The sequence below is a fragment of the Dryas octopetala genome, chromosome 1 (assembly GCF_963921425.1).
Source record: "Dryas octopetala chromosome 1, drDryOcto1.1, whole genome shotgun sequence".
Taxonomy (NCBI): domain Eukaryota; kingdom Viridiplantae; phylum Streptophyta; class Magnoliopsida; order Rosales; family Rosaceae; genus Dryas; species Dryas octopetala.
Genome location: NC_141366.1, coordinates 4713954 through 4737818, shown reverse-complemented (window position 1 = coordinate 4737818; position 23865 = coordinate 4713954). Strand labels below are relative to the sequence as shown.

Here is a 23865-nt window from a genome sequence, read left to right as displayed (position 1 = left end):
CATTTCTTTTCATTATTCTATTTTGTCCACCTAATTCACAGATTCACAGTTTGTAAAATTGCAAATGGCAATTGTAATATCAACGTAGGAAAATTCTAAAACCCCAATTTGAATGATATACTAACACATTTTTAACCCGCGATCGATTTTACATTTTCAGTACTAGAATACAGATATTGACAATCATATACAATGCACCAGTAGAGTACGGATTCAAGATTGAATAAATAACTACTGCAGAGGTGTGATCTTTACACAACTAGTACAAGAAAAGTAATAGTAAACAGACCCACCACCAACTTGCACTTGCAGTGGCAGCAGAAAATATCAGAACTAAACAGAGGTCAATTAATGGCATTACGTATCCAAGTATCCAAACAAACTGTAACACCAGTGTTCTGTAACTCTGTTGGTGCATAATCACATCTCTCCAGTCAGGCCCTAGCTTCTTCACATTCACAAAATCGTCCCTCAAATTCCCATTTTGACCTTTGTCCTTACAATTATTTACATAAACGAACACCCCCAGAGAAAATACCAAAACAATTACCAAAGTTGAGCTGCAGCTTCTAAGTTCTAAACCCAAAAAACAAAGCTTCAGATTCGGTAGTTCCGGTACAGAAGCCGACGCCCATTCCCCAATTCATAGAAAAATAAAGCATTCCAAAGACACGAGTGGGTTGTCAATGGACTCATTAGTAGGCCACTTACCCTCCTTATTGGGCTCCTCAGCTACTCTCCGGGTGGAGCTCGAACTCGAACTCTCAACTGGGCCCACCGCAGTCCGACCCGGATACCTTCTTGCAGACGGGCTCCGACCCACATTAGATCTATGAACCCCCCCATTATCCGTAATCCTTGTAGCAGGTGACCTGGACCTCCGGCCCGAACTCTCACCCGGGTCACGCCGGTTCGACTCGGCCCTCGACCCACGCCTACCCATCGGCTGTTGTTGGCCCGGTTCTCTGCTCTGAACCGACCTCACTGACCCAACACCATTATTACCATTCGGCCCAAGTCTCCGAGTCGGACTCTTACCCACGACCCGCTCTCTCCTTGGAACCAATGGGTCCCGGTTTCTGGGTAATTTCATTGGGGACCGGTTCACCCTCTGCTGGACCTCTTCATCTTCGTCCCTGGTAATGGTGGTTGTGGACACACTCTCGCTCAAGCTGCAAATCTCTGATACCTCTGAGATCTCTCCACCATTGTTGCAGTAAATGGGTATTTTCTTCTCGGTCTTTTCTGGGTCTTCTTGCTCGATTTTCTTCTCAAAGACTGGTTCTTGGGCTCTCTTCTTTTCTTGATCTTGATCTACTAATACAGGGTCTTCTTGCTCTTGGGGCTTTGTGAAGGGTGGTGGTGATGGTGGAGCTTTGGGCCTTGGAGTCTCCGAGAGCACTTCTTTCACCGTCTCTTCGTCTACTGGAGGTGGTGCTCTGCTTTCTTGGACACCAGATCTTGGTCCTTGAGTACCCACCAAAAAATGCTGGTGCTTCTCATGAGGACCCGAAGCTAAGGACTTGTCGGTGGTGGTGCTTAAACAGCAACCCATTTGATGGTTTCAAAATCAAACTTGGAATCAAGATTGTATTCAGAAACTAGCTAAGCTACTAGTTCACCGACTGAGTGTTGCTGCTCTGAGAGCTTTTCAACCAGAAATTGGAGAAGGCATTGAGGGGTTTGAGCTCAAAGATTGAGCTACACTGGTGGGTATATGAAGCAGCAGAGTGAGGAGAGGGTCAGGGGTTGTTGACGAAATACTGAAGGTTGGGAACTTTGGGGGGTCAATGAAATGTATTTATTGCATTGCAGGAATGCAGGATAGTGTACTGTAGGGTCTGCAACAGTTGCACATATACTGCTATACACACATGAGGTTGGACCAAAAATAAAACTAAAACAAAAAACAGTTAAAAGGAAATCTAATTTAATTATTATAATATTCTTTATTGTATATTAATTTTTGGACCTTGTGATCATTGTCTCGTGATCTGTGCTTCATCATTTTTCTGTGGAGATCTTAATAGCGCCGCATGTTATGATAATATGATTCATTGACTTCATTTGATGGCAATTGTTTTAATTTTCACAACCGTCCAGATGGCCAGTACATGTGAAAGACAAATGTGATGTCCAATCACAGTATGGGACTGTACACCACCAGGGCCACACCTCAGGCAATTGAAGATTCAAATGGGACCCACATGAACCCAGTGAAGAACATGGCTCTGTGATCACGGATTCACGGGTATGAAAGAACACAACCACTTCCTAGTAGTTATTCACTTATTTGAGCCAACATGCTTGGGCCATGGCATTATTTACTCAATAATCAATATTAATTAAGAAGATGAGTAACTACTAACTTAAGTGACCCCAAAATAGAAGGATTAAATACGAACCTGGTCCACAGTGTCATATATGCATGCATGCTAGCTTATGAATTAAATTTGCTCTAACCCTTTTAAGGCTTCAACTACTTGGATTAAACGGAAACCAGTTCTATATTTCAACAGTTAAACAACGTGGAAATATATGATGAAGAGAACCATATATATGACATGGGACATACTAATTTATGGACACTGCAATTAATAGCCATGAAATTGGACTATTAAGGAAGAGAGAGAGAGAGAGACTTGCGTGACATCTCTGTAAACAGTGAATTCATAACATAAAATTGGCATATTGATCGAAAGAGAGTAAAAACAAAAGTCAAGATCATCTCTTTACTACTCCATATAGTACGTACGGAAGCATGTGAAAAACGAGAAGCAAAGGGATTGAGGAAACGTGGCTTGATGTGCATCAATTATACATACTGCAGTCTGCAGAATATATTAATTCATACACCTGCCTGAAATGAAGGCCAAAACATATCAAAAAGCCCGGGCCTTCCCAAGCTAAAAAGTAGAAGCAAACAAAGCTATAGGCTATAACAAAGAAGTGCGCCAAGTTTTGTACATGTGCTTATTTTGCCAGGTAGCCAATTGGGCATAGCAGACAAGTGCACCAAAGCCTTGTCTGCTTTATTTTTGGTATACTTGGGCCTGTACTGTCAATACTATTGTTGGTCATTCTAATGGGCTGGTTTTGGCCTTTGGGTTGAGTACTTTGGATCAACAAGAAAAAAGAACATAGGCCACTTGGTCATCCAACCATTTGTATATAAATCTTATTTCAAAATTAATTAAAAATAATATTGATACTTAATTAGGCTTAACACTTATCTTCTTTGTTTAGTTATCTACTTAATTAGCATAATCAAATACTAGCTGCTTTAAGACAAATGCGTCTGTGAAATGTCTATTTATGTGTCTCTTGAGGAGAATGAAAACTGATGATAGCTTAGAAGCAACCACGGCTCCACGAGGCATATAAGCGCTAGCTAATTAAGCTGTTTTGCTCAAGTGCTTTACAGGCTTTTGCTAAGTTTGGTGATATAATCACATTTCATGATGTGGAACAACTCTATTGGCTGGTGCAAAACGTGATATTTACGCATGAATATGCATGAATGGAGTCACTAAATATGTAGTACAAAGTTGCTAGGTAACAATCAGTGGTACCTTATTAGATAAAGCCATGCACCAACTACTAAAACAATACAATATATAATGTTATAATGCTGATTGTTGCGTGCTCTTAGTTGAATTAAATCATTCATTGAAATTGAAATAGACAAATTAAGGCACTGCTAGTCAAAGAGAGGAGCATAAAGGGGTTTCCGTGATCTCACAAATTAAGCCGCTCATCATGCATTGGTGTGTGAAAAGAAAAGTGTGGTTCTCATCATGAGTGGCAAATTGAGCTATATACTGCCTTCATTTGTACAGCTAATATTTCTCATGTGGGAGTTGACGTGAGTATCACATGAGTCCTACATGAATTTTATATAAATAGTTGAGATTGATTGGTACAATCTTTACAATCAATTTTAAAACAATACGTGTTCTCCCAACATGCATGTAATATAGTGTGTTAGATCAATTTTATAGTTAACAATCAATCTTTCACACTTCACATTATTATACTCACTGTCTCATACGACGATTAACTTTAATTGTATTATTTTAATTATCTTATACTAAAAAATATTAGTTTCAGAAAATAGAATGTCTAATGTTTTTTTCACCTTGAGAACTAATTAGATTGTTGTGAGCTAAACGAGTGAGGCATGCTTTCGAAGAAGCAATTTGTTACCGAGTCATATTATTAGGAATACCAAAAGCATCTCTAAATACTCAAAGTTTCATATCAGAAAAATGAATTTTCAAGAAATTGCTCAAGTTTTAGCAAAAACCACTTTCTGGGTACTGGTTGAAAGGTCTGAAAGAAAACATTGTTGTAGGAGGATGACACCCCCATTTGTACTGGATCCAAAAGATTAGTATTAATAACCCCAATTGATATGTTATTTTGGTCTAGCTATGTTAGCATGTTGTTTTAATTGTGTTGGTCTCAAGTATGTTTTAACTCCCTCGTGTAGTGTTTTAATCACCTCCAAACAATAATTGGCAAAGTTGAAACACTACTTGTCCTTTGGGTTAATTTCTGATACTATGAAGAAATTTAGGCATTCATTTCAAAATCAATTGGCAATGAAAGGAGTAGCCCAAATCCTTATAAGCCCTTAGTAAAGCTCTCACATCCTTAATGTGGAATTTCTTTCAACAACAATGAGGGTAAGTGAGGTAAAAATTAAGATGAGACTAACTTCAAAGTTCGATTCCTAATGTAACAACAAAAAAAAAATTGAAACACTACTTAAGAAAAACTAGAGTAGCCTACAAATTCTCAGCACGGATAAAAAAGGGCTTACTTTCAAAATATTGAGAAAATAATGTTATCCTATATAATATTTGTCTACATTAAATTACGTATGAAAGCATATTTGTTCAAGAAGAAGAGACGCAGAGTCTCCGGCTTTTTAAAGCATACTAATAAGAATATGACTAGAGAGAGAGAGAGAGAGAGAGAGAGAGAGAGAGAGAATGGCGAAGAAACAAAAACAAAGAAGACCAAAAATAAACGGTTCAATTGCATTTTGAAACTTTCGAAACGCATCTCTTTCAAAAAGACACATGTAATAGACGAGCAGGTCCACCACCTGCACTCCCCAGCTTTTCTCGAAAAAAGACACTCCAACTGTTCAAGTCTAACTCTTTTCTTCAGCTGCTATTTTGTCTTTCCATCAAACCCCATCAAAGACTTGATTTTTATTTTTTGTTTTTCGTTTCAGTCTCAGAAATCTCAGACACATTTTCTATCACTCTTATTTTCCCATGTTGTTTTTGCTAACCTCCGTTTTTTAGCAGTCTTTGCCAACTTTTGCTAAACCCAGCAATTCTCTGGCGGGTTTATTTTGTTTATACTGAGTTTTCGAAGCTTAGAACTTTTTAGCTGGGTTTAGAAATTTGTATGCTTTTTTATTGAGGTTTCATATTCAAGGCTTTTGCTGCTTGTTTCGTGGGAAAATAAAAGAAAATAAAAACCAAAAAGTTGGGTTTTGGAAGCAGCCTAAGATGGGTTATGTGAGGTGGGAGATACACATGCAGGTCTTCATTGGGTTGGTGATGGTTCTCACTGCGCCATCTTCTGTTGCATTGACTGACTCACAAGATGGTAAATACAGTATTTCCCATTTTCTAAGTTATTTATATTGCTTTGATAGTCCTCTGTTTGGTTCTTGGGAAAATTTGGAGTTCGTTAGAAGCAAAATGCTTGAAAGTGACTACTTTCTCTTATTTGCTTGATTCCTTCCTACAACACACTAGTCAACAAAGAGTTACTGATAGTAGATTCTGTTAAAATACTTTTCAATTTTTAAAATTTTTCTAGCCATTTTTCTAATAATTTGCTGTTTCACTGTTTTTTATTCCTGAAGTCTTAGGCTTTTTCTTCTTATTCAAATTTTTTAGAATATATGGTGATTTCGTACATGTTTAATGTTCTTATTTTATCTGTTTGTTTGTCTACCAGTTATTGCAATCAATAGCTTATTCGTTGCTCTAGGCTACCCACCTCTTCAAGGGTGGCTTCTTGTTGGAGGAGACCCATGTGGGGATGATTGGCAAGGCGTTGAATGCGTCTTCTCAAACATAACAGCGCTGTAGGTTGATTTCCTCTTTCGTAAATAGCATCAACTAATCTTTCAATCAATATTTTCTGAGCTATTTGGATTAACAGAAAGCTTAGCGGTGTCAACTTGGGAGGACAGCTGGCCGATACCTTAGAATTCTTCGGGTCAATCATAGAAATGTGAGTCTCATTTTCTATCAAATTGTTGGTCCTGTGCTTGCAGTTATCATATAGCTAAGGTTCACTTAATTTAGAATAACTTTTTCCACTGTTTTCTGAATCTGCCCTATCATAATGTTTTGAAGCCTGACTTTCATTTATCTGGTAAAGTACTATGACACATGTAACTCACCTGACACTATCCTAACCCGATATATTTGGTGCAGCACGTCGACGCATCAATTTATAAACTAAAATAAAGTAAAACTTGAAATACAAATGGTGTTATTCTAAGAAAAAAAGTGTACCTTTTAGAACTTCTTACTGGAAGTGAGCTCTGGTGATAATTCAAGCTGATTCTGGATTTAGTGATTTTCAGCATCTGAAGAGTCGACCAACTGACTGGAATTGCCTGCTTGCATTCATTGATTTACTTGTATGTACATCTCTATGTGGAATCTTATAAAGCTTTGTTCTATTTTATGGATCAGAGATTTGAGCAACAATCATATTGGAGGGAGTATTCCAACATCTTTGCCCCTGACTGTTAGGAATGTGTATGTCTGGACCCCAATCATTTTTGCATCTATGGTTTGGCTGTTAGCGTATCCTGTTGTGCACATTTCCTTAACAGATTTCTATGTTTAACTTTCCCTGCTTTAGTTCTCTATCAAATAATCAGTTCACTGGAAGCATCCCAAGTGGTTTGTCATCTTTATCTCAGTTGTTGGAATTGTAAGTTTCATACAAACAGTGTTTGTCTTGGTGTGGAATTGATGATTGTTTGTTTTTATTACATTGCAATATGATTCTGATTCTGCATATAAAACTGGCTTCTGTTCCCCTCAGGTCATTAGACAATAACCATCTTAGTGGAGAAATACCAGATGCCTTTCCACTGCTTACTGGTTTGATGAGATTGTATGGATTTTCATTGATTTAGTTAGCTTCCCTTATGTTTTACAATTCTTGGTTTCGGTCATGATGATAAATCATGGTGCAGGGATCTGTCTGGTAATAATTTAAGTGGTCAGCTGTGTCCCTCATTGGGGAATTTGTCATCTCTTTCCACATTGTGAGTTTTGTTAGCTTGATATACACTATTGGTCCATTCCCTAACAATTTAAGTTTTTGGGTCTAGTGGTTGCCTAACAAGTTTCTGCATAAGATTTCTTGTTACCTATTTATTTTTCATGCTTAATTTATGTTAACTGTACATATTTCTTGAATGCAGGCACTTGCAGAATAATAGCCTTGTTGGGACCCTTAATGTGTTACAGGATCTTCCCCTACAGGATTTGTACGTTCTTACATCCTTATAACTTAAATTACTTTGTCTGGTGGACCTTTTCTTTGCATTTTTAGCTTCAGAGGATTCCCTTTTGTTTCAGAAGTTGGCAGCCCTATTCAGAAACTCACAATTGTTATTTTCTTATGTAGGAACGTTGAAAACAATTTTTTCTCTGGACCAATACCTGCAAAGTTGCTGAGTATTCCAAATTTCAGGTTAACCCAAGAAATCTATTCTTCTTGCTACATTCATGTTAGACTTATTATAAGGCGTAAACCTTTTTGTAACATGAATTATGCTAAAATTGAAACTTGTAACACTAATATGCTTCCTTAGCTTCTCCTAGTTAACAATTTTTTGAGATTATTTCATTAATCATTATATGTTGTTGACAAACCTATGAGATTCCTTTACATAATTCTTGAGAAAATAAAATGAAAATTGCGTAAAGCCATAAACAAAATGACTATTTTTATGTACTGAACTACATAGTGCCGTGTAAATGTTACAATAGTAGAAAAAATAATAAGGTTCTTCTATTCATGTATTGAACTACATAGTGCCATTTAATGCTACAACAGTAAAAAGCCGACGACACAATAATTAAGGTAGTAGAAATTGGACACGACTAACTCCATTTTCAGTTCAAGAAAAAAAAATCCTCAGAAAGTAAGTTGTCTTGACCTCTATAATACAATTACTCTGGAAATGGTTTTTTTTATCACAGTAGACTAGTATTAATGTAATATTTTGGCATGATTATATCAGTAACTCTTTCTATCATAGTATATTCATATTGCTTGGATTGTTCTTCAATCCTACTGTGAATTTTCCCAGCAATTTTACTGTATGTAGTCTTGTTTAAACCTCTTTCTACTTTTAGTAATGGTGACATGTGCTGTGCAGAAAAGATGGAAATCCTTTCAATACTACTATTATTCCATCGCCTCAGGCAGCAGCACCTTCGTTTTTAGCCAGGGCACCTACTTCTCCTGAACTACCTTGGAAACAGGCTAATGGACCTTCTTCGCCAGCAATGCTAAATCCTTCTAGAGCTAGGAAATTTTTGACAGCTAAAACGGTCACTTGGATTGCTGTTGTAGGGATTTTAATACTTACTGCATTAATATTGTGTCTTCTAGTGAGATGTTTCAAAGGATGGAGAAAGAACAAGAAGGCAAAGAGGCATGACATTAGTGCATATAAGGTCCCTAGAGATAATACCAACTACACTCAATCTTCACTTGAGGGAGGTGTCCAAATGGAGAAAGGTAACCTTATTTCTATCCACTTTACTCAAACATCATAAATTCCCATTTTTACACTATATAATTGAAAGGTAACTTTCTGAACTTCTTTAACAGTCCCAAAAGAACCAGTTATGAAACCACTGGATGGATATGGAGTGGAAAGCACCAGAATGGGTGTAATTCCGAAGCTACAAAAAGAAAATAAGATAGATGTGAAAAGTATTGCTGAAAGTTCAATGCCTAAGAAGGATAGTGCAATTGACATAACAAGCATGGACTCAGAATTTTTGCCGCCACCACCCCCTCCCCCATTTTTCCTTGTCAACAAAGATACTGTAAATCCTGTTGGTTCTGCTAGAGTAACTACAAGCAGGCATCCTATGAAGAGTCCAAACCCAAGCTCTGTAAAAGTTTTTACTGTTGCATCACTTCAGCAGTATACCAATAGCTTCTTTGAAGACAACTTTGTTGGAGCAGGCATGCTTGGTAGTGTTTATAGGGCTAAGCTTCCTGATCAAAAGGTATGACTCCTTTTACTTTTTGTTAACTTATCTGCTAGGACTGCCATCTGGCCATTTGATTGTGTCTTGTTTTGCCTTCTACCTTAGACCTAGTTTGTTGTGTTTAGTCGTAGTGTTGTTTCTTAATTCCATAGATAATTAATTATTTAGGGGTTGGGGTGATGCTGCTGGTTTCATGCAAGCTTTGGTTGGCTTCCTCGTTTCTTATGTTTATGCCCTGACATGTAATCTTCCACTTTTTTGATTCCTTCTTAGGTTCTGGCAGTCAAGAAACTGGACAGTACAGCTTGCAGGCAACAGAGTGATGAGGAATTTCTTGAACTGGTGTCTAATATCTCTAATGCTAGACATGCTAATATTGTGGAACTAGTGGGTTACTGTGCTGAGCATGGCCAACGCCTACTTGTGTATGAGTACTGCAGAAATGGGACTCTCCATGATGCACTGCATACTGATGATGAAATCCATCAGAAACTTTCATGGAGTGTGCGCATCCGCGTGGCACTTGGAGCTGCAAGAGCTCTTGAGTAAGTAAAGCAATGACTCAAAATCAAGAACCTCCTTGATGGAAATCATTAATTGGTTATATAGGAATTTGTAATGGTTTAACTAGATTGTCTCTGTTGTATCTCCTTTATTGGTGGCCCAGGACATACCCTAGAAGGGCCTGTAACTTTAATTAGTTTGACATGTGCACTTGTGCAAAGAGGTGGCCTTCCACCCAAGTCATTAATCATTTAGTGCCTGAGTTTTCTTCTTTTCAATTGTGTTAAAGGTATTTGCATGAGGTCTGCCAGCCGCCTGTTGTGCACCACAATTTCAAGTCTGCCAACCTTCTCCTTGATGAAAAGCTTGTAGTACATGTCTCAGACTGTGGTTTGGCTCCTCTGATAATATCTCCCTCTGTAAGTTACCTAACTTTTAGGTTTGAAACACTGAAACTATATTTGTAAAGTGACTTGTTAGGTCGAGCCAACTCACTGATAGAGATTTGAAAGAGAGTTAGTGCAATTTAATCTATAGACTTGGTTTAAGCTCTGCTTTCATATAATTTGTAGCTGATATTTGTTCGTTGACTCTCAGTTGTCTGGTCATCTCCTCACTGCTTATGGCTCTGCTGCCCCAGAATTCGACTCCGGAAATTATACTCACCAAAGTGATGTCTACAGCTTTGGAGTTGTAATGTTGGAGCTCCTTACAGGGCGGAAGTCCTATGACAGGTTGGCAAACATTAAGAATAATATGCTCCAGTGTTTCTTGCATCTTTTCCTGTTAAATCTTATCAACTCAAATGAACTTACCTATGGATTTTTTTGAACTTCTTTGGCTTAATGTAAGATTATGTCTTCTCGTTATAAAATGCCTAGATCACGGCCTCGTGGGGAGCAATATTTGGTTAGATGGGCAGTACCTAAGCTTCATGACATTGATGCACTATCAAGGATGGTTGATCCCTCCCTAAATGGAGCATATGCTATGAAGTCTTTATCACGTTTTGCTGATATTATTTCTTCTTGCATACAAGTGAGTTTCTGCATTCCTTTACCTCCCACCCCCTCTCTTCTGCCACAAACTATTTGTTCAAGTTCTTGATAGACAATGATGCTTCAGGAATATAAAATTTAGAAAATTGTACCACTGAAATCTAGCTATGGAGAAGTTGTCTATGCTAAATTTATTGTTACATATACAGTTGAATCAGACCAAAAAAAAAAACATTTCAATGATTTTCAAGGACTGTTTAGTGTTTAGCTAGAACAAGAAGTCACCTTATATCCAATCTTTTTGCAGAGGGAGCCAGAATTCCGACCACCAATATCTGAAATTGTCCAGGAACTCTTACAAATGGTTTAATCAGAGCCTTCACTTGGGTGGTGAGTTTGGAAGTTGCAAACTGGGTCTGACAGGGACTTCCCAGAGAAGAGTATTTAATATACTCAAATCATTTTTTTTTTCTTTTTGGTTTGAGACTCGATCATTTCTTTTATTACTAGGAGATGTTAATGCAATTTTTGGGTGAAAATTGTTTCCAAATGTAATTTACTTGTATAGTGGAAATGAGACGCTTTGTTTTGTGTTTAATTTTACTGACTGGGAGGTGCTTGTGGATGTGTGGTCTTTATCCTCAGTTATACATATGCGTGGCCATTAGTGGTCTGTTCCTTTTGGCTGATGTTGTGGCTATTTGTGGTCAATATGTTATATAGGTTTCATTCCATTTATTCGGAATATACAAATGGATAACTGAAAAAAAAGATCAAAGTGAGGCAGAAAGTCAGATATTCTCTGAGATTTATGGCAAAGATGGGTGGCATGCATGATGCTTGTATGGGATGTCGGATGACTCACTGGCCCACTCCACTGCCAGTCAAATATTTCTTTTTTCCTTTTTTCTACCAAAAATTATACAGACAGCAGTCTGTGCTTCACACGTTGAAGCACTAGTTGAATGCAGCATCATACATTTAGGTTGAGAGGATATTTCAAAAAACAAATAATTACATCAAAAAAGCATATTTACATAAAAGGAAAGAATATTTTGATTATGTTGAGAGTGTATTGCACGCTGAGGTGAAAAATCGTTCTACAATTGATAATATTTTGGACTTTTAATTTCTTGATTTATTGACAATTGATCTTAGACGTATTTTCAATATAAATTGTTCACATGTTTAATTCAAATATGTAATTGAGAGTATACATCTAGCATATATCTCACATCAAAAATTATAAATATAAAGTTTTGAACTACAATATATAACGTCACAATCCCTTTTACTCACTATCAATTAATTGTGAGCTTACACTTATTATGAAATATTGTTAGAGAACTAATACATTATAAGGACATTATTTATGGGAATTTTGCAGAAAAAAAAAAAAAGAGAAAGAGAAAGAAACTGAGCTTTCACTATTTAAACCACCAATAACTGTTGTAGCAAGTGTGCCTTGCAGGCTTGCAGCCGAGGCAACACAATCAAGTTGTAGCAACTAGCAACTGTGCCTTTGTCTCATAGACTTTGAGTGCAGTTGTGGTTTAATTCTTTGGTAACCCACATTCTTTTTCATCTTCTCTCTGTTTTCTGAGGCTTATTACCCAATAGCTAATCTTAGAAGTTAATGACCATCCCAATCAAAGGCTTCCAAAACTTTAATTAATTAGGTACATGCAATATTAAATAATATGCCCTTTGCAACAAAGCTGGACAATGACGGTTCATATTTTGTTGGCCATTGGATTAATGGTGATCACTGATTAATTAGTGTGTGCTCGGTCATTCCAACTACAAAAGTGAATCAAGGCCTAAGCTACATGGGGTCCAATCCAAGGTAGTTGAAACTTAGAATGATGTTAAAAGGAAAGCATTCATATCGTCAAAGCAAGATTTTGATGATCACATGCTCTGTTTTAATGAAAGTGGCTTGAAATGTCATGCCAAACTTGTCAATAATATGTTTGGTTGTAATTATATATGTGAAATTTACCATAAACTATATATTCTGGCTTAACAAATGACTTGTTATTTGCAAGTAACATGTCTTTATCGAATCATTTCCACTCCTCAATACAATAACCAAGGAAGAAACTGGTTTTGAAGGAATCTATCAAGTTGTCAATTAGGAAACCTTCCCGTCCTAATGTTTGTACAAAAGTCATTTTCCCACCCCCAAACATAAAAGTTGACCAAATTAGTATTTTAATTATCATACATACCAAGTCTTAGGGGCGGAGGTTTATACTAGCATATGGTATCTATGTCGTGTTACTATTGAAGAGGAGTCAATCATAGCCGAATATAGTTGATTAATCATGTTGAATGAAGCTTAATCAACTTGCTTATTAATTTCCTCATGCATTCAAAGGACTTATTTATAAGAATTTTTCTTTATACATTTTCTCTTCTTTTCTTTTTTGGACCAACCTATGACCGAAAAAAATGGCTCGTCACTCTTTTTTACATATACCGAGAAAATCCAGGATCCTCAAAATTTGCATGCAATATAAGCCTACAGGAGTGCCAGAAGAATGTCTATACATCTTCTAGTATCACATGACTTATCATGTGATGAGAGATAAACACATAGAATGTATATCATAAATAACCTATAACCTATGCATTTCTTATATAAAAATATACTTACAATAAAAATCATAAAAATAATAGGGAAAATTATAATTTAGTACCTCAACTTTACATGTTATTTCAATTTAGTACCTCAACTTTGAAAACTTGCAAAAAAATACCTCAACTTTCATTTTGTGTCAAAATAGTACCTCCGTTAGTTATCTGTCAAATAAACCGTTATCTGCTGACGTGGCAAAGGTATTTTCGTCATTTTCTCTAAATTTTAAAAATAATAATATTTTTAAAAATTTTTGAATACAAATTTTTTTTTTTTAATAATTAAAATAAAAAAAAAACATTTCCCTCCTTCCCTACCCAACCCCACGCAGAACCACCTTCTCCGCCCCTACCCAGCCCCTCCCTTCCCCTCCCCTCCTCTTCCCAGCCAGCCCCCATCCAGCCCCTCCCCAGCCCGCCCCCTGCCCTCCCCCTCTGCCCGACCCACCCCAGTCCCGTCGCACCCCCTCCCTCCAGCCCTAGCGCCGTCGCACCCCCTCCCCCCATCCTCAGTGCTGTTGCACCCCCTCCCCCCACCCCCAGCCTCAACCCCTCCCCTCCCCGCCCGGCCCCCACCCAGCCCCATCCTCATCCCCATCCCCTACCCTTCCCGCCCCCACCCAGCCCTCCCCCAGCCATCCAAGCCCGCCCCCAACCATCCTCACCCCCTTACCCAACCCCAACCCAACCCAACCCAACCCAACCCCCTCACCCCTTACCCAAACCCCCCGACCATCCCCCTACCCATTTCCCCCAAAAAAAAATTTAAAAAAATTTGTAAAAGTTTTAATTACTTTAAGAAAATTTTTTATTCAAAAATTTAAAAAATATTATTATTTTTTAAATTTAGAGAAAATGATAAAAATATCTCTGCCACGTCAGCAAATAACGGTTTATTTAACAGAAAAATTAACGGAGATACTATTTTGACACAAAATAAAAATTGAAATACTTTTTTGTAAGTTTTCAAAATTAAAGTACCAAATTAAAATAATATATAAAATTAAGATACTAAATTATAATTTGCTCAAAATAATAATAACCTAAATCTCCAGACATCAAAAGGAATAAACTATTAAATATGTATTTTCTACGCCACCATTCCGACGTGGTAGTGGTGCACAGAATAAAACAATTATTGAAAGCCAACAAAAATTTAGAAAATCCAAACCACTAAAATTGAACACGTATCTAACCCAACACCGATTTGGGGACCAGCACGTCACAAAATAACCCGACCAGGGGGTTTCCACGTAATTTCGGTGCTCACACGGTTAAAAACGGAGGGCATTTTGGTCAACACAAAAGAAGCAGCGAGCGGAGAAATGTATAGAAGTAGGCTCTCTGACAGTCACGGTCCTCAGATTCTCAAAAAAGCAAGGAGTTCCTGTTTTTTTTTTTCACTGTTTGACTCTGAATTCAATCTTTAGTCTACTAAATTTTCAATCCGAATCCAATTCCTATCTTTCTCTGTGGATTTTCATTCCAACGGGAAAATTTAAGTGGAAAAAAAAGGAAAAGCTGCTTCAGCTGAAAGCACTTGTTCTCTTCTGGTCAAGCTGAAGTTTCCGATACCGAGTTCGAATTTTGGCTTCCGCTTCCGACGTCGTCGTTTTGGCTCCGGATTCAACTTCTCCGACTAGTGCAAAATGGCCAAGCGTGCATATAAGCTGCGTATCCTTTTTTACAATTTTGATTTTCTTGCGATGCTTAGCTGGCATTGAGCTCTGTTTTTTCTCACAATCTTGATCTATTTCTTGGGTTCAAACTTGGTAACTTGCAGTGGTTAAGCTCATCTTGAAATTTTTAGTGCTTAGTGTGGTTTTTTGGTTTTTATTTTTGAAAGTTGAGGAATTTTATGCCCTGTTTGTTTGCTCAGAAAATGTAGGAATGGAGAAGGAAAATAAAATATTCTAATTTTACTCCAATGGGGCTGTCACTCTGTTAGTTCAATTATGGTTTTCCATTAAATATAATAGTAAGGTAAGATTTAAAATAAAATTCAATTTGGGTCATAATTTTTCATTTTTGGATTTAAGTTTAATTTCGCCCAGTTGTTTAATTTTAGATTTCTTTTAATGGAAAGAGGAGCATAAGAACAGATTTATCTGGTAATTGGTTGTGCATTGTGTTCTGCATTTGTGTGATTATGGTTTTTTTCTCGAAGGAAATGTTTACTTGACTTGATGAAATATAGAGGAATTTGTGGCTCATTCAGACAGTGTTAATTGTCTAAGTATTGGGAAAAAGGCGTGCCGACTATTTGTCACCGGCGGTGATGATCACATAGTCAATCTTTGGACAATTGGCAAACCCACTTCTTTAATGGTATTTATCTTTATTTTTTGATATTCAACGTTTCACTTTCAATCATGATATGGATAGTTTTTAATTGATTTCTACAGTCTACTTATAGGAGTTTGTCGTTGATGTGCATTGTGCTGTAGGGTGTTCTCTCATTTTGGAAATCAAGTACATTACATGTTATTAATACAATAATTCCACAGATGGTTATTTTTTATACTGATATCTAGAATTAGCTTGTAGGCACATTATGTTGATAAAGTTTTTCCTTGTTGAAGTAGCAAATAATGCAATTAGCATAAACTGGAATTGAGGCCGGCCTCTTATTTGGTTATTTATTTAATTCAAATTTCAACAAAATGTCTTTTTTTCTTTTCATACCATAAGTGAAGATTATAAAATTGAAATTTCTCACTTTGATTCACTATATTGTTAAACCATTTTTTAATGAAAAAAATCCTCTTCATGTATTTTTTTGGTCATTGCCTCGTTGGAGACCATGGCTTAGGCTCCTACTGATGAGCAATACTGTAACATGACTGCATGAGTTTTTCTTTTTGGGGTAAATATGCAGAGTCTTGCTGGTCATACAAGTCCAGTTGAATCCGTAGCTTTTAATTCGGCAGAAGTTTTGGTGCTTGCTGGAGCTTCTACTGGTGCGACAAAAATATGGGATCTGGAGGAAACAAAGAGTAAGTTGGCTGCTTAATTTATGCTATGATTCTGTGAGGCAACAGAATGATGCTTGGCAGAAGTGATAACTTGTTAGACATGAACATGAGATAATGCGATGTAATCTAAAGTATCATGTCACCTAGACTTAGCCTGATATGAGGACCTACGGGTACATTTTTTGGGTCCAAGTCTTTACCTTTAATGGGTTGGTGCCTTCAGACTAGTAGGCTTGCTTCATGTCACAGATGTAAGACAGTAAGAGTGATTTTTCAGTGAACTTCTAATGTCTTTGTTATTGTTATTGAAGTGTAGTGGTTCGCACACTTACCGGACACAGATCCAGCTGTACTGCTGTTGAATTTCATCCATTTGGCGAGTTCTTTGCTTCTGGTTCCATGGACACTAATCTAAAGATCTGGGATATTAGAAAGAAGGGATGCATCCACACATATAAGGGTCATACTCAAGGCATTAGTACTATTAAATTCACTCCCGATGGCCGCTGGGTAGTTTCTGGTGGGTTTGACAATGTTGTAAAGGTAAATTAATAAATGATCACACTATCAGTGGGCGGTTTTCAGTAAGCTATCCTTTCCATGACCATAATGGGTGCATCCTGTCATTGTTATGTAGGTGTGGGATCTAACTGCTGGGAAGCTCTTGCATGATTTTAAATTCCATGAAGGACATATTCGATCCTTAGATTTTCATCCCCTTGAGTTTCTCTTGGCCACAGGTGAGTGACTCTAATATCAGTATGTCAAACTTAAATTGACCATGTCTTGGATACAAGTTGGCTCCGCCCTTGATTGAGGAATTTCCAGAGATGTAAATTCGGTAGCATTTCAGGCAACTGATACTAGCCTTTCATGCATCTCTCTAAGAAATTTATTGAGTTTACCCTAGGATATGGAAATTTAATTCTTCCCCTTAACTTTTTTTTAGTTGGGGGGAAGGGTCTGAGGTTGCAATATTATGGTAATATGACCTGTTTAATATCACAAACAGAAAGGAAAGAGATTTGACAATAAAACAAAAAGAAACCATTGATTGTTATTTTCTTAAATTAAGGTAAGTTGAACCTTGCTGTAGCCATGCTTAACACAACTATTTTATAACCTATGCAAGCTTTCTAAGTATTGAGTTTGTTAATTTCCTTAATATTTTCTCCTCCGCCTCTTAAATTCATCATTCTCGTCATAATGTTTATGTAGTAACTAGTAAATTGTCTTAATATAGAAAATATATTCCAGGTTCAGCAGACAGAACTGTGAAATTCTGGGATTTGGAAACTTTTGAACTGATTGGATCTGCCAGACCTGAGGTATTATTGGATGTTTTTACTTCTTTTTTTTTTTTTTTTTTTTTTTTTTTTTCTGTTTTGTTTTGTTTTCATTTTAGGTAAGGGTTCTTAGAAAGGTATGCAATTCTAAGTAAAAATGAGATATTGTTGCCAGAATTGCAGAATATCTAATCAGAAATAAATCTGTTGAAGCAATATATTCCTTTCTCTTGCAGGTTGCCCTTTCTTCTTTGCTAACTTTTCTCATATATATATATATATATATATATACAAGAATGCTCTAAAACTAACTGGTTAGTAAGTTAATACAAAACTAACTACCATGTTGGGTCTACCGCATAATGTAATTTCAAAATCCGAACCGTCTATTTTTTAGGTCATACGTCAAAGATCATCCTTGTAAAAAATCTTCAAATTCGGAAGTCATTTAGTCATTTGATTATAACAACAACTATTTATATGTTTTTATCGAAAACACTGATCGTCTATTTATTTGATCTCAATTACATGACTAAATGATTTTCGATTTAGTTGATTTTTTGTAATGATGATCTTTGAAGTATGACCTAAATAATTGATGGTTCGGATTATGAGATTAGTTATGTGGTTGTCCCAAAAGTATGGTTACTTTCGTATTAATTTACTAACCAATTAGTTTTAGAGCAGTCCTCTATATATATATATATATATATATCTTTCTCTCTCCCTCTCCCTCTCCCTCTCCCTCTCCCTCTCATATGGATAGAGAACCCATTGTATGCTCCTTTAGTCTTTTTTGTAATGCAATTTTCATCCCACTCCTCTGACAGAATATGTTCCTTGTTTGCAGCCTACAGGAGTACGTGCAATTACTTTTCATCCTGATGGGAGGACCCTATTTTCCGGATTGGATGACAGTTTGAAGGTTTTGATTTTTTTTTTTTCCGTCTCAGTACTCTATGGGATTGTATTTGAAACAGATCATAAACTTAATATCTCTATTTGTAGGTTTATTCATGGGAGCCTGTAATATGTCATGATTCTGTTGATATGGGATGGTCAAGACTTGGTGACTTATGCATTCATGATGGGAAACTATTGGGCTGCTCATACTATCGAAATTCTGTTGGAGTTTGGGTTGCGGATATATCGGTATTCACCTTACCCTAACTTTTTTCTTGTTACTTCTTTTACGTTCTTTTCCAACTTCAGATGTTGTTAATTATGCCTGAAACCTGTGAGGTGTGCACTTTCTTTGTCAGCTTATTAAGCCATATGCAGCTGGTTCAACACCTGGGCAAAATGACTGTATGGATCAGAAATCTCATGTTAAATTCCAGGGAATCACAGAGAAGGTAGAGAGTGGTATAAGGAGTCCCGGTTTCCGGTGTATGTCTCCTGATTATGACACAAAGGAAATAAAGAACATATATGTGGATTGTAAGCTTTTTTCTTTTTCTGTTAATTTGTTTTTATTGTTTTATTTGAATTTGGTGCTTTGCTTCCATCCTTATAAAATTGAAGAGAAATGAGGAACAGATAAAGAAATTGTTGACCATTGAGAATTATTACATGGCTTGGACCTTACATTGGCAATTAGTGATTCTTCTTGACCTCCATATCAGATTTATTCCTATTGTGTTACCTTTATATAATGGAATTGGCCTTTACTAATATACATTAAGGATTGGCCTGGTTTAGCTAAACCACATTGAGTTGGAGATGAGCTGTTTGTGATCCTCAACTGAGCATAAGCTTGCCAAAATCATTTTGGTTTCTGACCTTTGTAGATAGAGATAAAGATGGTCCACTCATGATATTCCAATGTGGAGTTCATGGGCAGGAACTAATCAGGGAGTCTAGGTTTTAAACTACCAGACTCTAGAAACAAAGACATGTTCTAGATTTGTAACTTTTTGTGTGCATTTATATTCCTTCTGACATCCATTTTTCCTTTTTTTTTTTAATGTTCTTTATAAAGCTACTGGTGGAAAGCCAGTTTCCTCACAGAGAATGGATTCTTCAAAAGTTGCACCCCCGTTGGATTCAAAAGAAACCACTGCTGAGAAGCAGAGTCCTGCAGTAGGGTTGCATCCAAAATCTAATGAACAAGCAGTCAATAAATCCCTGGTTGTGCCTAGCATTGTACCTCGGAGCAGTCCTGATGGAAAAAACTCGGCTAACCCTGGAAGAGAATCTGTTGCATTTTCGAGGACCAGACGTGGTATGTTGCTCAAACCAGCTCATGTACGAAAACCATCAAATAGCACAATTGACATTGAGAAGCTGCCATTGGATGTTGAATCTGGAAATTTTAGCACTAGGATGAGTAAATTGGATAGTGAAATGGATCTGAACTCTCAAACGAAAACTGTATCAGAAGATAGAGCTAGAGAGTCCTGTAAGGAACAGAATTCTGAAATCAAGAGTGTAGAAGAGAAGTTTGATAAAGTTCTATCACTGAAGAGGCCCTCAAGTCAAGAAACCAGTAAGTTTTAATTCTTATATAGCCATCTGTTTAGAATTCACTTTTAATTGGTTCTTGTTTCTTATTCCTAATTTTTTTATTTTTATGTCCTGTAGCTAGTATTATGTATTATTGATTTCTTTAATGTTTCAGGACATGGATCCCTCAACAGCAGCAAGGAGATAAACTCTGTTAAATTTGTCAATGGAGGTTTGCCATTGCTTACCTTCTTTGTGGTTCTATATAACATAGTAGTGGATGGAACTTGATATCTTAAGATTCTGCTTTTGGCAGTTGCGGTTGTACCAGGAAGGACTCGCACCCTGGTTGAAAGGTTTGAAAAAAGAGAGAGATTTAATAGCAATGAAGATCAAGCAACAGTAGCAACTAGCATATCTAGTCCTGTGATACCTGAAGATCAAGCAACTGGCATATCTAGTCCTGTGATACCTGAAGACCAAGCAACTAGCATATCTAGGCCTGTGATACCTGAAGACCAAGCAACCAGCATATCTAGGCCTGTGATACCTGAAGATCAAGCAACTAGCATCTCTAGTCGTGTGATACCTGAAATGAACAAAACATCCACCATGCTGGTAAATCTTCTATACCTCAAAAAGGATGTTTTTCTAGACTTCAGACATCCATGGTAGTGGCATCTAGAACTTTTGAAGTTTCAGTTCCCAGTTAATATAGAAAAAGCTATGCAATTCAAGCTCCAGGCTGAAAACCAAAAATCTTTCAGAACATGAATTGATGAATTTAGTATATTAAGTACTACTGGGTATTGTATTGGAATATATATTACTGAGAAAGTGATTTCTCTATTAGCTTAGGCCTTTAGAGTAAGGGTTTATTTGAAACGTGGAAAAAGTGGAACCTTGACAACTTGTCCACAGCTAAGACTTTGCTGATGTACTTATTGCTTTCAACTTGGAACATAATCTTTATTTGTTGTTTGGTAACTAGCAGAAAGAAAAACCTCAAATTTATGGGAGGCACATGGCCCCTACAAACAACAAGGATCCTCCTGAAGATTTGATGCAAACTCATGATGTATTCCTTAGTACCCTTCGATCCCGCCTGACAAAATTACAAGTAAGTTTATCTTGTTGTGCATGTATATGCCCTGAAGTGATGGCACGCAATCTTTTAATTCATTTTTCTGAAACTTAGTTTTTGTAGTGACTGTGCAACCTAATAGGTAACTCTGTCACATAACCAACCATGTACACTGTTTGAAGCCTGATATTTTGCTCTCAGATTCGTTCCGATCTAGGGTGTATAATATACACCATTAATAACATGTAAATTGCTTCACTCATTGTTTTGATTGAAATTTTTTTTCTACTGGTAATAGCTTGAAAAGGAAATTATAGCTGCCGCCACATTACAAAATTTTATTTCTTCCTTTTCTGTGATGAGTCATATCTGAATTACCTCTTATGTGAATATTTAGCACTGCTCCCTTGCTGGAAGTCATGACATACACTTCTGTGCAACTGCAGGTGGTGCGGCATTTTTGGGAACGGAATGATATTAAAGGTGCTATCAATGCCATCAGGAAGCTGCCAGATCATGCTGTGGGTATTTATTGGATGATTTCATGTGTGTTGCGTATACTGTATCCAGTGGTTCTAACAAGTAACCAGTGTTGTTCTCTGTGTATATTTGGTTTTTCTAAGAATGATCTGATCATGGTGCAGGTACAAGCGGATGTGATTAGTGTTCTCCTGGAGAGAATGGATATTCTCACATTAGATCTGTTTTCTGGTTTGCTTCCTGTGCTTCTGGGCTTACTTGATAGCAAGATTGAAAGGTAATTGTTTCATTAACAAGTTTGTAAACAAACTCATGATCTTAGCAATTGGATGCTTCTCATGCAACAGCTTAATTTAGGTCATGTGCTATTTTCAGGGGCTAAGGGTCTTTATCCCAAATCCCCATCATATTATTTGATGGAGTTGATTACGTTTGTACAGAAAATTTACTATGCTGCAATTGTACAGGCATGCAAATGTGTCGTTGGAGATGTTATTGAAGCTAGTGGCAGTCTTTGGCCCAGTGATACGCTCAACCATTTCAGCACCTCGAGCTGTTGGTGTCAACCTTCAGGCAGAGCAAAGGTATTGTCTATTAAGAAATTTGCCTCACTCTCTTCTTGTAAGTTGTGTATGAAATTTAATTTGAAAATTGAATACAGACTGGAATGCTGCAACCGATGCTTTATCCAGCTGCAAAAGATCCAGAAAATTCTTCCAGTCTTTGTAAGGTTAGATGCGGACTCCAATGATCTAATCTGTGAATGTAAATTTAAAAAAAATTTGTATATTATGTTTTCCTTTAAAGATGTCCTTTCTAACGCAATAAGGATTAGAGGAGATTTCTTATCTAGTTAAAAATATAGCAATTAACACAGAAAGTTTTGTCGCCTTATGTTGTTTGTAGGAAGGGTGGTGTGCTGGCAAGATGTGCTCAAGAATTGAATCTAGTTCTTCAAGAGTCATAACCGATACTTGGCTGACATCCTGTAACACGACTGCATATACAATACTACTACACACTGACATTCCTGCCAAGTTATAGTTTCTCCTGTCACAATTTTGTTTGAGGAGTCCTCTTGGGATTTGGTCAATATCAGAATACTAAAGCTCAAGAATTTTGTGAGGCAAAGCTTAAAGCAAAATAGCTACCTTGCCCCTAAGAGCTTGAAGACAGAAGTAGTCATCTCTGCTGTGTTCGAGGCATTGCGTGTAAGTTTCCTGATTTTGATGCTCTGATATGTAATGGGAGGGTTGCTGTTTGTAACTTGGATTCTTTTGTCCTTGATGATATATGTACGCTGCAAAACCAATCATTCAATGATATAAATATAATTTGTTTCTTCAAACTTGAGCAGTTCTTTTCTTGTACCTAGTACTAGTAGCTTATATCTTACTTTGAAGGTAAAGGGTGGGGTCTTAAAGGGTGCATCGAGAACCTTCTTTTTATATAAATGTTAATGGTATGTATTGCAGTCAAGTGAAACGTGCATAATTCCTCTGGGGGAAAAACTAAACTATTAAAGCCTTGTGCTATTTATGTTCTCACGCACTCGTCACACACTCTCTCTCCCGCGCTCTCTCTCTCTCTTTCTCTCTCTGTGATGAATATGAATATCATTTTTTTAAAAAAAATTTCCTGTGATTTTCTGCAAATTTGAAGAAATATTTTGATTCATAATTTTCAAGCTATCAGTTTCGTATTCAACATGTATTTTGACTCCCCCACTTTTTTTTGACAGGTGGATTGACTCTGAGATTAATAATATTTCAAGTGACTCCCTACTTGAAATATTATTTATCTCACACGTTAAGCCACATGCTAGTAAGGTAGAGCCACACACGTGTCAACCAACTAATGACTAATGAGGCTAATCCAATCATATGGTTTTGGAACGAAATATGTTTTTGCCATGTTTATGGGATAAGGACAACCAATTGGCCAAATTACAAAGCTAAACAATCCTGTGGTTCCCTATATTTTTTTAGACACGAGGTCCTATAATTCTATACATTGGTCACGTAATTCCCAAACAAGAAGACTTTAGAGAAATCCAAACAGGAATTGGGGCAAGAGTAGAGACTGTATAGTAGTAATTTTATACAAACTAAAATTATGCCAATACTTACAGACCCCTCCCTTCTCCTTTCTCCACTTCCACTATAC

General features: G+C 36.9%; 3 protein-coding genes across 6 annotated transcripts; 2 read left to right on the top strand and 1 right to left on the bottom strand.

Moving 5' to 3' along the window:
- Positions 1–141: 141 nt before the first annotated feature.
- Positions 142–11184, bottom strand: LOC147296758 (uncharacterized). Of its 2 annotated transcripts, XM_086235974.1 has the most exons (3): positions 11075–11184; positions 6552–6655; positions 142–1706 (listed from the first exon to the last, which is right to left on the bottom strand). In XM_086235974.1, the coding sequence occupies exon 3, from the start codon at positions 1553–1555 to the stop codon at positions 644–646; it is 912 nt and encodes a 303-aa protein (XP_086092100.1). In that variant the 5' UTR covers positions 1556–1706; positions 6552–6655; positions 11075–11184; the 3' UTR covers positions 142–643. The 2 variants fall into 2 exon arrangements, with proteins under 2 accessions (XP_086092100.1, XP_086092094.1); XM_086235968.1 differs by lacking the exon at positions 11075–11184 and having other exon boundaries at positions 6552–6877.
- On the top strand, positions 4212–11236 carry SUB (Leucine-rich repeat protein kinase family protein). The gene is made up of 16 exons (XM_086235962.1): positions 4212–5628; positions 5986–6115; positions 6193–6264; positions 6735–6800; positions 6907–6978; positions 7093–7164; positions 7247–7318; positions 7478–7543; positions 7684–7749; positions 8441–8805; positions 8899–9305; positions 9561–9832; positions 10081–10210; positions 10389–10525; positions 10673–10829; positions 11097–11236. Exons 1-16 carry the CDS (start codon positions 5529–5531, stop codon positions 11157–11159), a joined length of 2247 nt encoding a protein of 748 aa, XP_086092088.1. The 5' UTR covers positions 4212–5528; the 3' UTR covers positions 11160–11236.
- Positions 11237–14802: 3566 nt separating this feature from the next.
- Positions 14803–23047, top strand: LOC147296756 (katanin p80 WD40 repeat-containing subunit B1 homolog KTN80.1-like). 3 transcript variants are annotated; one of them, XM_086246172.1, is made up of 18 exons: positions 14803–15103; positions 15627–15757; positions 16308–16425; positions 16721–16947; positions 17042–17144; positions 17662–17732; positions 18541–18615; positions 18699–18842; positions 18953–19130; positions 19672–20178; positions 20311–20367; positions 20452–20753; positions 21127–21255; positions 21666–21740; positions 21864–21976; positions 22167–22283; positions 22361–22429; positions 22606–23047. In XM_086246172.1, exons 1-18 carry the CDS (start codon positions 15079–15081, stop codon positions 22664–22666), a joined length of 2502 nt encoding a protein of 833 aa, XP_086102298.1. In that variant the 5' UTR covers positions 14803–15078; the 3' UTR covers positions 22667–23047. The 3 variants fall into 3 exon arrangements, with proteins under 3 accessions (XP_086102298.1, XP_086102314.1, XP_086102306.1); XM_086246180.1 differs by having other exon boundaries at positions 14804–15103; positions 21130–21255; XM_086246188.1 differs by lacking the exon at positions 21127–21255.
- Positions 23048–23865: the final 818 nt, after the last annotated feature.

Coding starts and splice junctions, on each gene's coding strand:
- SUB (XM_086235962.1), top strand. CDS start 5,529: ATGGGTTATGTGAGGTGGGAGATACACATGCAGGTCTTCATTGGGTTG. Junction 6,265..6,734: donor TTCGGGTCAATCATAGAAAT/GTGAGTCTCATT, acceptor TTTATGGATCAG/AGATTTGAGCAACAATCATA. Junction 7,165..7,246: donor CTTACTGGTTTGATGAGATT/GTATGGATTTTC, acceptor ATCATGGTGCAG/GGATCTGTCTGGTAATAATT.
- LOC147296758 (XM_086235974.1), bottom strand. CDS start 1,555: ATGGGTTGCTGTTTAAGCACCACCACCGACAAGTCCTTAGCTTCGGGT.
- LOC147296756 (XM_086246172.1), top strand. CDS start 15,079: ATGGCCAAGCGTGCATATAAGCTGC. Junction 16,426..16,720: donor GGATCTGGAGGAAACAAAGA/GTAAGTTGGCTG, acceptor ATTGAAGTGTAG/TGGTTCGCACACTTACCGGA. Junction 17,733..18,540: donor TTGGATCTGCCAGACCTGAG/GTATTATTGGAT, acceptor CCTTGTTTGCAG/CCTACAGGAGTACGTGCAAT.